This window comes from Lactuca sativa, chromosome 1 (assembly GCF_002870075.4).
Source record: "Lactuca sativa cultivar Salinas chromosome 1, Lsat_Salinas_v11, whole genome shotgun sequence".
In the NCBI taxonomy this organism is placed as follows: Eukaryota; Viridiplantae; Streptophyta; class Magnoliopsida; order Asterales; family Asteraceae; genus Lactuca; species Lactuca sativa.
Window position 1 is genome coordinate 6,464,649 of NC_056623.2, and position 12,735 is coordinate 6,477,383.

Below are 12,735 nucleotides of genomic sequence, written 5' to 3' on the forward strand. Positions count from 1 at the left end.
CGCAGCAGCTAGTGCGGGTCAGGACCCCAAGAGGGGGAGAGTTAGTGATTCATGGCGAGAGGCCGCAGTGTGGACCCGCAGTATGTTCAGCAGCAAGGGCGAGACGCTACCTTCAGCAGGGATGCGCAGGATATGTCGCATACGTGATGGATACCCGGGAGGCGAGTAAGGCGACAGTGAGCGAGGTTCCGGTGGTGCGAGAATTCGCAAATGTTTTTCTAGAGGAGCTTCCTGGGATACCTCCAGAGCGACAGGTTGAGTTTAGGATTGACCTCGTTCCTGGTGCGGCTCCGATAGCCAAGGCACCGTATCGGTTGGCTCCTCCTGAGATGTAGGAGTTGTCTACACAGCTGCAGGAGCTGTTAGACAAGGGATTCATTCGACCGAGTAGTTCACCCTGGGGAGCCCCAATTTTGTTCGTGGAGAAGAAGGACGGGTCGCATCGGATGTGTATAGATTACCGGGAGCTGAACAAGGTAACGGTGAAGAACCGTTACCCGCTCCCGAGGATTGATGACCTCTTTGACCAGCTTCAGGGAGCATCTTGGTTCTCCAAGATTGATTTGCGTTCGGGTTATCATCAGATGAGGGTCACGGAGGAGGATACGCAGAAGACTGCGTTATGAACGCGCTATGGCCACTATGAGTTTGTGGTGATGCCGTTTGGACTCACCAATGCTCCTGCCTCGTTCATGGACCTCATGAACCGCGTATGCAGACCGATGCTAGATCGGTCTGTGATAGTCTTTATCGATGACATCTTGGTTTATTCCAAGACTCAGGAGGAGCATGAGGAGCATCTGAGAGAGGTGTTGGAGACCCTGAGGAGGGAGAGCTTGTATGCCAAGTTCTCCAAGTGTGAGTTTTGGTTGCGCGAAGTGCAATTTCTCGGACACCTTGTCAACCAGAACGGGATTCTGGTCGATCCGGCCAAGGTCGAGGCCGTGATGAGATGGGAGGTTCCAAAGTCTCCATCTGAGATTCGGAGTTTCCTGGGATTAGCAGGCTACTATCGGAGATTTATTCAGGATTTCTCCAAGATAGCCGTACCCCTGACGCAGCTGACGAAGAAAGCCGTGGTCTTTCGATGGGGACCCGAGCAGCATACTGCATTTGAGACACTGAGACAGAGACTGCACGAAGCGCCGATCTTAGCCCTGCCAGAGAGCGTAGAGGATTTTGTGGTATACTGCGACGCATCCATTTCAGGGATGGGCGCGGTACTGATGCAGAGGAGGCATGTCATTGCCTACGCTTCGAGGCAGCTCAAGCCTCACGAGGCGAACTACCCGACGCATGATTTGGAGTTGGGGCGGTGGTTTTTGCCCTCAAGATTTGGCGGCATTACCTCTACGGGGTTCGATCTACCATCTACACGGACCATAAGAGTTTGAGGTACCTCATGGATCAGCCGAATCTGAACATGAGGCAACATCGGTGGTTGGACGTGGTAAAGGATTATGATTATGAGATCCTGTACCACCCGGGGAAGGCCAACGTGGTGGCCAATGCGCTTAGCCACAAGGCGGCACCGATCAGGGATATGTGCATGAGGATGACCGTAGTGACTCCCTTGTTGGAGCAGATTCGGGAGGCCCAACAGGAAGCTATCAAGGAGGAACAACGGAAGAGTGAGCATGTGGTGGGTCAGGTTTCCTCCTTTGATTATGATAGCCGAGGACTATTGACACTACATCGTAGGGTGTGGGTGCCGTATCACGGAGGTGTGCGCTAGATTTTGATGGAGGAGGCGCACAAGTCCCGATTCTCTATTCATCCCGGGGCGACGAAGATGTATATGGATCTTCGTCTAGATTATTGGTGGCCCTGCATGAAGCGGGATGTGGCATGGTACGTTGAGCGGTGCTTGACCTGCAGGAAGGTCAAGGCCGAACATCAGAGACCGCATGGAAAGATGCAGCCGTTAGATATTCCACTGTGGAAATGGGAAGATATCACAATGGATTTTATCACGAAGCTTCCCAGGATCGCGCGTGGAGTGGATTCGATTTGGGTCATCGTGGATCGATTGACCAAGAGTGCTCACTTTATCCCGATTCAGGAGAGCATATCGGCCGAGAAATTGGCCGACAACTATATCAGGGAGATCGTGGCGCAGCACGGGGTGCCAGTATCGGTTATCTTGGATAGGGATGTGCGTTTTACTTCCAGATTTTTGAAGAGATTTCATGACGAGTTGGGAACTCGTTTGCATTTTAGCATCGCCTTTCACCCGCAGACGGATGGTCAGAGCGAGCGGACCATCCAAACTCTGGAGGATATGTTGCGTGCGTGCGTCCTAGACTTCGGTGGTAGCTGGGATACCTATCTTCCCCTGGCCGAGTTCTTCTACGGACGAAGGTTCAGGACCCCGATATGCTGGGGAGAAGTTGGCCAGAGAGTCTTGGGGAGCACCGAAGTGGTGCTCAAGATGACCGAGAGGATCCAGCAGGTTCGGAGCAGGCTTCAGACTGCTCAGAGTCGACAGAAAAGTTATGCCGACAAGCGCTGATCCGACCTGGAGTTCCAGGTTGGGGATATGGTTCTCCTGAAGGTGTCACCTTGGAAGGGCGTCATTCGATTCAGGAAGCGGGGCAAGTTGGGCCCGAGGTTTATTGGGCCGTTCAGGGTTGTAGCCCGGGTGGGCAAGGTGGCGTATAGGCTGGATCTGCCAGTCGAGCTCAGCCAGATCCACAACACTTTCCATGTTTCTCAGCTGCGGAAGTGCCTAGTGGACGACTCAGCAGTAGTGCCGTTAGAGGATATTCAGGTTGATGACAGCCTGAATTAGATTGAGCGCCCAGTCGCAATCCTCGACAGGAAGTCGAAGGATTTGAGGAACAAGAGGGTGGAGCTAGTGAAGGTGCAATGGCAGCACCGCAAGGGTTCGGAATGGACTTGGGAGCCGGTGGACGAGATGATGGAGCATTACCCCGAGCTGTTTCAGGATCGAGCAGCAGACTTCATGGACGAAGTCTAAAATAAGTGGGGGAGATTTTTAGCACCTGGTTCCCGGTACGTAAATCTTATTTGAGTATTTTCCATTTTTAGCCTTGGACTCGACGAGTCATAGGACTGACTCGTCGAGTAGAGACGGGACCCCGGGACGCGTTTATGTTGGTGACTCAGCGAGTCCATATTCCGGACTCGACGAGTTGCCGCTGTTGGATGAAACCCTAAGTTTCAGGGGTTTGCACCCTATTTAAGCCACATATCCGCCCCAAGCCAGCCCCATTCCCCCCCCCCCCAGAGCTTCCAACCCTCGTTCTAAGTTGTTCATTGAGAGTTTGAAGCAATTGTTGTGTGTTCTTGAAGGTTTTGTGTAACATCCCGAAATATCAAGAGTAGAGTTGAAGGGCTAAAAGAGTAAGTTGTGAAAGAGTGACTCGGCGAGTCCATGGATGGACTCGGCGAGTAGAGTCGCGACTGGGTCGCGTGCTAAGTAGCCGACTCGGCGAGTCAGTGAGGAGGACTCGACGAGTAGGCGCTGATTGGAGAAAACCCTAATTCTCGGGGTTGAGCCCTATATAAAGAACATTATGTTTTCCTCCCAGCCTCCTTATCACCCCTTGAGCCCCAGAAAACCCTAAATCGCGGAGAAGCACCATTGTTGAGTGGATTGGAGCTTGGAGAAGTAATTGTTGAAGGAATTTTGGGAGATTGAAGGCTTGGAGCAAGGGGCTTTGCTTGGATTCGAATTACATTGCAGTTGGGGCATCTCTTGGAGGTAATATCTCGTTCTTGGGCTGTTATTATGTGTTTCTTCATTTTGGGGTTTGTGGGAACTTGTCTATGGATGTAATGGGAAGTCTAGAGGTTAGATCTGAGGTTGCTACCTCAGATCTAGAAGGGAGAAGAATCAGAGAGCATGAAAGTCCCTGTGTTGGAGTGTTTAGTGAAGCTTTCATGTCCCAAACCCTAGCCCAATGTGCAAATGGCCTAGATCTCTTTGGATTCACGTAAAGTTTGCCACTTTACGTGATGGATGAGTGGTAGGAGGCTAGATCTATGTTTTGGAGCAATTGCATGGCCTGGAATGCTTCCGAATGGATTCAGACCGGTGGTACTCGGCGAGTCACATGGGTGTACTCGACGAGTTGGATGAAGATGGCCTGGAACTCGGCGAGTTGTATGAACAACTCGACGAGTAGGTTGATGATAGTCTTGGACTCGGCGAGTCTGTTCTTGGACTCGACGAGTCTTGTCGAAGAGTCCCGATATTCCCTGGTTGAGTCGAGAATCGGTGAGTCAAGGGATGACTCGGTGAGTTGTGTGCGAGTGGACTCAGAGTTGTTGGACTCGGCGAGTCTCGGAGTGACTCGGCGAGCTAGGTCGCGGATTGAGTGAAGTTCTGATTATAGAAACTCGGCGAGTCATAGAGTTGACTCGGCGAGTAGGGTCAGTCAGGGGTTGACTTTGACTGAGGACTTTGATTTTGACCAAGGGTTGACCGTTGACTTTTAGGGTTTGGTCAGCGATGTGGCCTTTGGGCCAAGAGAGGGGTAAAATAGTCTTTTACCCTTAAGAGGGTGCATTGAGAGGATTGATTCTAGTCTCGAGAGTTATAGTCATGAGAGTTTTGCCTTACGTGTTAGGCGGTGGCGAGTTCGAGATCCGAGTATGGAGATATCTGCTTTTTGCTTGCCAGGTGAGTCTTCTCACTATACTTTACCTTGAGTAGGTAACCAGAGTTATGTGACAGAGTATTTGTATGCTATGTATGTTATGTGTTGTACTGCATTATTTCTATGTGATTTATGTTGTGCATGTTTGCAGAGTTGGAACCGAAGGGTTCCTAGAGTTAGAACCGGAAGGTTCACAGAGTTAGAACCTGAGGGTTCACAGAGTTTGGGTGCACGGACCCATAGAGTTATAGCCTCGAGTGGCTTATATGTGTTATGTGTGTGGTATTCTGGGGAACTCACTAAGCTTCGTGCTTACAGTGTTTTGTGTTATGTTGTTTTCAGGTTTCTTTCAGTATCACGGTACGGCACCGGCTTGATTGTACACACCAGAGCAAGAGTCATATTTTGGAGGATCCTGGTTTTCTATGCAAGTGAAAATGGAGCTATGTTTTGTAATTTGATTATGAATGAGATTTTTAACAAGTGTTCTAAGAATAAAATGATTATTTAAAATGAAAATTTTGTCTTGAAATTTACGGTGTTACATTTTGAGGCAAAAGGGAAGTAGATCAAGAGAAAGGGAAGGAATCCAAGCATCTTTGTGCTATCTCAGCAGTTCCTTTGAGGTATAACCCGTTTTCCCCATGTTTCTATGCTTATTACTTCATTTAAGTCATTCTTGAGCCAATCCCCAAGCTTGTATGTGCAATATAAGTCGTAATAGGTTGATTGGCCTTTAGATCTAGGCAAGATTGAGCTCCAGGAGCTCAGATCTGTTACCTTTATGGACCCATGTTGCTTGTTCACCCTAGATCTACCCTTTTGAGGCATTTCAAGGCAATCTCCTTAGACCAAGAACAGACTCGGCGAGTTGTTCATACAACTCGGCGAGTCGCAGCATGAGTGTTCATCAGATGAAGATGAACTCGACAAGTTGTTCCTACAACTCGGCGAGTCGCAGCATGAGTGTTCATCGGATGAAGATGAACTCGACAAGTTGTTCCTACAACTCGGCGAGTCGCAGCATGAGTGTTCATCGGATGAAGATGAACTCGACGAGTTCTTCATACAACTCGGCGAGTAGGATGAAGGACTTGAATATCAGTTTAGAAGGAGAAATCGTCGAGTCATCGCCTAACTCGACGAGTAGAAACGGGATTCAGGACAATCGTTTGGGTAGGGACTTGGCAAGTTGGAGAGCCAACTCGGCGAGTCGGGTCAACTGAAAGTTGACTCTGACTTTGACTTAGGGCATGATCAGGGGTAAAATGGTCATTTTACCCAAAGGACAGTTAGCAGTGTTTGATTGAGTATGTTGTGGGATTTGCAGCCGGAGGATTTCCGGAGCAGCATCAGCAGCAGTAGACAGTCAGTTCCCGATCATATCAGCAGCTACTTCGAGGTGAGTTACCTTCCAGTAGCAGTGGGTCTATGGCCACAATGCCGGCCCACCAGTAGGAGTCGTATGTTAGATGATTGTCTTTGTGATATCATCTAGGTTTGCTACTACCTGATATGTTATATGCTAGCATGACATGTTATATGAGATAGAAGTAGAGATCGGTTGATAGGACCGAAGGGTAGTTCAGACACCCCAGAAATGTCTGACAATACGTGATGATATGTTTGCATGCTGGCTTGTTATGTTATATGCAATAGAGGTAGTGGGAGGGGACTAGTCCCCGAGGGTCGGTTGTTAGGACCGATGGGTAGTCAGCACCCCAGAATGGCTTGACGTTGGGTAGTCGGCACCCCAGAATAGCCTGGCAGTATGTATGTTATGTGTTTGTATGGTATGTGGTATAGTGGGGGAACCCACTAAGCTTCGTGCTTACGGTTTTCAGTTTTGGTTTCAGGTACCTCCTCAGCTAGGGGAAAGGAGTCGGCGCGGTAGCAGCATGTCACACACACACACACTCTCTTGTTTCCGCGGTTACGAGTTTATTCTGGGATTGATACTCTGATATTTGATTGATCGAATGTTGTGGTTTTCAAGTTGGTTTTCGATGTGAAATGGTTTAATCAAACAATGTTTTAACTATTAATGCTTTCATGTAATGTTTTATAACGAAATTTTTGGACGTGAAAATTGGGTCGTTACAAGAGGGGAAGGTTTCAATCATGTTCAAATGCAAGAATGGTGAAAGTAGATTACTGAAAGAGGTATACTATATACCAAGGTTATGTAGCAACATTATTAGTTTGGGACAATTAGCTCAACATGGAGATCGGATTATGATGCTTGGATTATATTTATGGATTCATGATCCACAAGGAAAACTATTATTGAAGGTTCAACAATCAAGCAATCATTTGCACAAGGCCATACTTGAAGAAGAAGTTTCAAAGTGCTTACTTGCGAAACAAGGCAAGGCATCTTGGCTATGGCACAAGCGGATTGGACATGTTAACTTCAATGCACTAAAACACATGGTTGATACAAGTATGGTGGAAGGCTTACCCAGAATTGAAATTCCTACAAGCTTGTGTGAAGCTTGCTTAATCTCCAAGCAAGCTCGAAAATCCTATCCAAAGCACACCAAATTTAGAGCTAAAGAACGACTAGAACTCGTGCATGGAGATCTTTATGGGCCGATCACACCACCAACACCAGCTGGAAATAGATATTTTATGTTACTTGTCGATGACTATACACGAGTTATGTGGGTTTATATGTTGAAAAACAAGGATGACGCTTTAATTGCTTTTAAGAAATTTAGAGCACAAGTTGAAGCTGAAACGGGTTTAAAATTAAAAAAAATTCGAACCGACCGGGGTGGTGAATTTTTATCAATACAATTCACTACATATTGTGAAGAAACCGGGTTGAAACGCCACTATACAACACCTTATTCCCCGCAACAAAACGGTGTTGTAGAAAGACGCAACCGAACAGTAGTAGAGATGGCAAGAAGCAATCTAAAAGGGATGAATGTTCCAGAAGTCCTATGGGGTGAAGGCGTAAGTCACTCAGTCTACATCCTAAATCGTATAACTACAAAAGCCTTAAAAGAGTCAACACCTTACGAGCTATGGACCGGTCGGAAGCCAAACATTGATCATGTGAGAGTTTTTGGGTGTGTTGCTTATGCAAAAATAGTTGGCACACATCTAAAAAAACTAGATAATAGAAGTAAGAAGATAGTACACTTGGGAGTTGAAAAAGGTACAAAAGGTTATCGACTACTTGATCCGGAAACTGGAGCAATTCGAGTGGGAAGAGATGTAATTTTCGAAGAAGATGCTAAGTGGGATTGGGGACCTACAACAAAGTTCAAAGCCATGACAAATGGAACATTCACCTTTGATATCATGCTTGATATTGAAGCTGAACAGGAAGAAGATATCCATCCAAATTTTAATGAAGAATATACACCGCAAGATAGCCCAGTGACACCTCAATCATCACTTGATAGTTCATCTGAAAATGAAGCTCCACAAAGATATTGTAGTTTGGCCGATATTTACGAAGAAAGTGATGAACTTATGTTTTTAAAAGACGAAGAAGAACCGGTAAATTTCTCAAGTGCAAGTGAAAGTGAAGAATGGATGGAAGCTATGAAAAGTGAGTTAGGTGCAATTGAGAAAAATAAAACATGGAGTTTAGTTGAGTTGCCAAAGGATAGAAGACCCATTGGCTTAAAGTGGGTGTACAAGATCAAACGAGACCCAAATGGAAAAATATTAAAATATAAATCAAGGCTAGTCGCTAAAGGCTACGTACAAAAACAAGGCATAGATTTTGATGAAGTGTTCGCACCTGTTGCTCGTTTGGAAACCATTCGAATCATACTTGCTCTTGCTGCTTCAAATGGATGGAACGTACATCACCTTGATGTAAAATCAGCTTTCTTAAATGGAAATCTAGAAGAAGAAGTTTATGTGACACAACCGGAGGGATTCGTGAAGAAAGATAAACCAAAAATGGTGTACAAATTAGCAAAAGCTTTGTATGGTTTGCGCCAAGCTCCACGAGCTTGGAATTTTCGCTTAAACCAATGCATGAAAGAGATGGGGTTTGAAAGGTGTCCACAAGAGTATGCAGTTTACACAAAGAAAAAGAAAGGGAGCATACTAATAATTGGTGTCTATGTTGATGATCTAATTGTCACCGGAAGTCACAAGGATGAGATAATCAAGTTCAAACAACAAATGAGCAAGGAGTTTGAAATGATCTCACATTGAGACAAACAAATTATGCTAACACCATCCTAAACAAGGCCGAGATGTTTGATTGTAATCCTTGCAGGTACCCCATGGAGTCAAAGCTACAATTGACTAAGGATGAAGAAGGTGAACTCGTGGACCCTACCTCATATCGAAGCATCATAGGAGGGCTAAGATATCTTACTCGTGGACCCTATCTCTATCATCAAGGGACCTTGGGATGCTAACTTACTATTTAGGCATCGAGGTTAATCAACATAAAAATGGTCTCACATTAAGACAAACAAATTATGCTAACACCATCCTAAAGAAGGCCGGGATGTTTGATTGTAATCCTTGCAGGTACCCCATGGAGTCAAAGCTACAATTGACTAAGGATGAAGAAGGTGAACTCGTGGACCCTACCTCATATCGAAGCATCATAGGAGGGCTAAGATATCTTACTCACACACGACCCGACATAGCTTATTCTGTAGGCATTGTGAGTCGTTTCATGGAGAGACCAACCAAGCAACATCAAGTAGCTGTGAAGCACATACTAAGGTATGTAAAAGGAACTGTGGACTATGGTTTATCATATACAAAAGGTAGAAAGAATTGTGTGATTGGATGCACTGATAGTGATCTAGCAAGAGATGTTGAAGATAGAAAAAGTACAAGTGGAATGGCGTTTTACTTAGACAACAATCTTGTTACTTGGAGTTCACAAAAGCAAAAGTGTGTTGCATTGTCATCATGTGATGCAGAATTTATGGCAGCTAATAATGCAACATGTCAAGGCATTTGGATAAGTAGGTTGCTTGGTGTGTTGACCGGAAGAAAACTTGGTCCATTTGAATTGAATGTAGATAACAAGTCAGCTTTGGATTTGATGAAAAATCCAGTCTTTCATGGAAGAAGTAAACATATTGATACAAGATATCACTTCATTCGTGATCATATAGAAAGAGGCAATGTTATAGTAAAGCATGTGAATACTAATGAGCAGAAAGCTGACATCTTGACCAAGCCTATGAACAAAGTGAAGTTTTAAAGCATGAGAAAGTTGCTTGGAGTTGAAGAGATAAGAGTTTCTGAATTACAGGGGAGAATGTAAATGTAACTCAGAATATTCAAAGTTTGTATATAAGTCTAATTAGGAATTAGGAAGTTTTGCTTGGTCAACAAGTCTAGGAAAAGTAGAGGTCACGTTTTTTGTTTCCTATATATAGGTGTATTTATTTACTTTTTTCTTTGATGAAGAACTTGAGCCTTAAGCATTAAAAGTTTTCTAGTTTTCTCCTTGCTCCATATTTTTTTTCCCAGCACGTTTTTTTTTCCTTTGCTGTCTATTTTCCTTCTTCGTTTGGTTTGCTTTCTTCCTGCTTTGTTTTGATTCATAATAGCAGATTAAAGCAAGCAAATTATCACTGTTTAAGAAGTTTAAACCAACATCTTCTTAATTCATATGCATGCTCTTGGTGCGTTTTTTCTTTTTTTCCAAAATTTTCTTCCAGCTCAAGCCAGATATCACGAGCAGTTACATCATACATGACACTACTTCTAATTTCTTTTTCCATGGTTGTAACAAGCCATCCTCTGATCACCAAGGCATTGCATCTTTTCCAGTTCATCAAGTCGGTAGTTCCTTCTTTCTGCATGGGAATTGAGTCATCAATAAAACCTATTTTGTTTTTGACAAAGAGTATGTTTGTCATCTCGTTTTGCCAATCACTATAGTTCTCATCATGAAGGAGGTTGCTCCTACAAAGTTTTGTTCGGGATGATCTGTTGCTGTGAGGAAGTAAGGAGAGGTAATGTTGATGGCTGATTTCTCTCCTGTTGGCGATTAAGCACTTCTCCAGTTAAATTTAATCTTTTTGAGTAAAGAAAAAGTAATTTTTCCTTTTGATTCAAATGAAACTAGGAACATCAATACATAATGTTAGGATTTAGCTTATGAAAGACAAGTAATTTAAACGGTAAAAATAGTACTAATTAATCTCCAAGTAAGAGGACACTCCTAAGTAATTTTGACGCTCAAGTAAATCTAGTGGGTGTTATTGTCCAAAAAAGTCGTATGGCTAGCTTCACTACCAGGTGTAGATTTAAGACACAAATTTATATAATATTGCAAATTAGTACCATGCCTATATCGATAAATAAGGACATTTTAAATCCATGAACAAAGATAAAATTATTTTAAAAATCACGATTCTTTTCTATAATACCCAACATTTTTATTTCAAAATATAGTCTTTATTTATATATGTCGTCTGTGAAGACAGCAGAACAAAAGCCATGTACAAATGACTTCTAGTAGACAACTTCAACGGGCTTGAAACCATTCTTAATCGAAGCCACAACTGCATCAATCACTGCTTGGGTCTTTCTACTAATCGTCGGCCACTTCTTCTCCGGTTTAGCGTCACCACCGTTAATCCCCTGAACTAGTCGACCAAATTCCTGCACCATTAATGCTTCTTGAGGAAGAACCGTTGTGATCTTAAACTCACTTGGTTCAGGCTCACATCCAAGTGACAACTCTTTCCACCTTGAATTTGCCACCGCATAGAAAGGACCCACGTTTTCATTGAACGGGATAACAAAGTCATGAACTCGTAAGCTTCCTTTAGTCCCAAGGACAGTTATGTCCATGGTTAAATTCGTATAAAACGAACAGTAAAAAGTCGCTACTTTCCCATTTTCTTTCCAGTTTAATGAAGCACCACATGACAGGATTACCCCTGATTCGTTGTACTCAGGGTCTCCAATGGCAGTAACAGTTTTTGGAAGCTCATAATCATAAGCCCACAAAATGGCTCGTATGCTATACCAACCAGCATCGCCAAGAACTCCAAGTGAATCGAGATTTGGGTTTACACGAATATCGTTCTGTAGGAAATCACCTTCTCCTACGTACGAAAACGTGCTATGGACCTATCACGGTCAATATCCGATCAAAATCAAATTTAAAGAAAAGTTTTTCTTTTGTTTTTTTTCCATTTATATTTATCAAGTGTCGTGTCATATCATAACTCATAGACAAAAGCATGTATATACCGATTTGAGCTGTCCAAATCTGTGCGGATCAGAAAGGACCTCCTTCATCTTAGCCGTCCGTGGATGATGCATCCACATGGTAGCATCCATGAACTGTACACCACTCGATTCACAAGCCTCCAGTATCCTATCCAGTTCCCCGACGTCAAGTGCCACCGGCTTCTCCAGCAAAACGTGCTTCTTCTTCTCGGCGGCGAGAACAGCCCACCGCAAATGGAGGCTGGTCGGTAAGGGAACGTAAACGGCGTCAACATCAGGATCGTCCAGTACGGCTTCGTAGCTGCCGTACTTCTTGGTGGATTCCGGGAAGTGGTTTTCCGATGCGAAATCAATTGCCTTTTCTAAAGAGCGGCTGCCGATGGCGGAGATGGTGGTGTTAGGGGAGAGGAGCATCGCCCTTGATACCTTGCGGGCTATGTTAGCACATCCCAGAATTCCTATTCGGATCCGGGTTTCTGCCATTTTGGTGGGAGGTGAGTGGATAACCTGCAGAGATGAGAATGTGACACCGACGAGGTTATGAGTTATATAAATATAGTATTAGCGATATACCCGTCTCATTTGGTTAGAACCGGAACCGGAATCGGAACCATCGGTTCCTAGAAAGTTAGAACCGGAACCGGAGGCGGTTCTTATTGGAACTAGTTCTGGAACCGGCGGTTCCGATTCCGGGAGCAAGTAACCCGGTTACATTAACTTTGTTAACTTTTTTCGATAAAACCGCAACTTAGTTCAATCCAAATCGTATCAATTTGGACCAAAGAGGGACAGAATCAACCAAGATATTGTAAACCGGTCTAACTAACTCATATATATATATATATATATATATATATATATATATATATATATATATATATATATATATATATATATATATATATATATATATATATATATA

General features: G+C 44.1%; 2 protein-coding genes and 1 long non-coding RNA gene across 3 annotated transcripts; 2 read left to right on the top strand and 1 right to left on the bottom strand.

Annotated features, from left to right (window-relative positions):
- Window positions 1–9,141: 9,141 nt before the first annotated feature.
- Window positions 9,142–9,825, top strand: LOC122194787 (secreted RxLR effector protein 161-like). Its single transcript, XM_042896024.1, has one exon. The coding sequence runs from the start codon at window positions 9,142–9,144 to the stop codon at window positions 9,823–9,825; it is 684 nt and encodes a 227-aa protein (XP_042751958.1).
- Window positions 9,826–9,998: 173 nt separating this feature from the next.
- LOC122195157 (uncharacterized) lies at window positions 9,999–10,585 on the top strand. The gene is made up of 2 exons (XR_006185201.2): window positions 9,999–10,408; window positions 10,512–10,585. It is a non-coding gene; the product is annotated as an uncharacterized LOC122195157 (long non-coding RNA).
- Window positions 10,586–11,008: 423 nt separating this feature from the next.
- LOC111875986 (uncharacterized oxidoreductase At4g09670) lies at window positions 11,009–12,359 on the bottom strand. Its single transcript, XM_023872506.3, has 2 exons — window positions 11,835–12,359; window positions 11,009–11,711 (listed from the first exon to the last, which is right to left on the bottom strand). Exons 1-2 carry the CDS (start codon window positions 12,294–12,296, stop codon window positions 11,088–11,090), a joined length of 1,086 nt encoding a protein of 361 aa, XP_023728274.1. The 5' UTR covers window positions 12,297–12,359; the 3' UTR covers window positions 11,009–11,087.
- Between the last annotated feature and the right edge of the window lie 376 nt (window positions 12,360–12,735).

Coding starts and splice junctions, on each gene's coding strand:
- LOC122194787 (XM_042896024.1), top strand. CDS start 9,142: ATGGAGTCAAAGCTACAATTGACTAAGGATGAAGAAGGTGAACTCGTG.
- LOC111875986 (XM_023872506.3), bottom strand. CDS start 12,296: ATGGCAGAAACCCGGATCCGAATAGGAATTCTGGGATGTGCTAACATA. Junction 11,712..11,834: donor GATTTGGACAGCTCAAATCG/GTATATACATGC, acceptor TGACCGTGATAG/GTCCATAGCACGTTTTCGTA.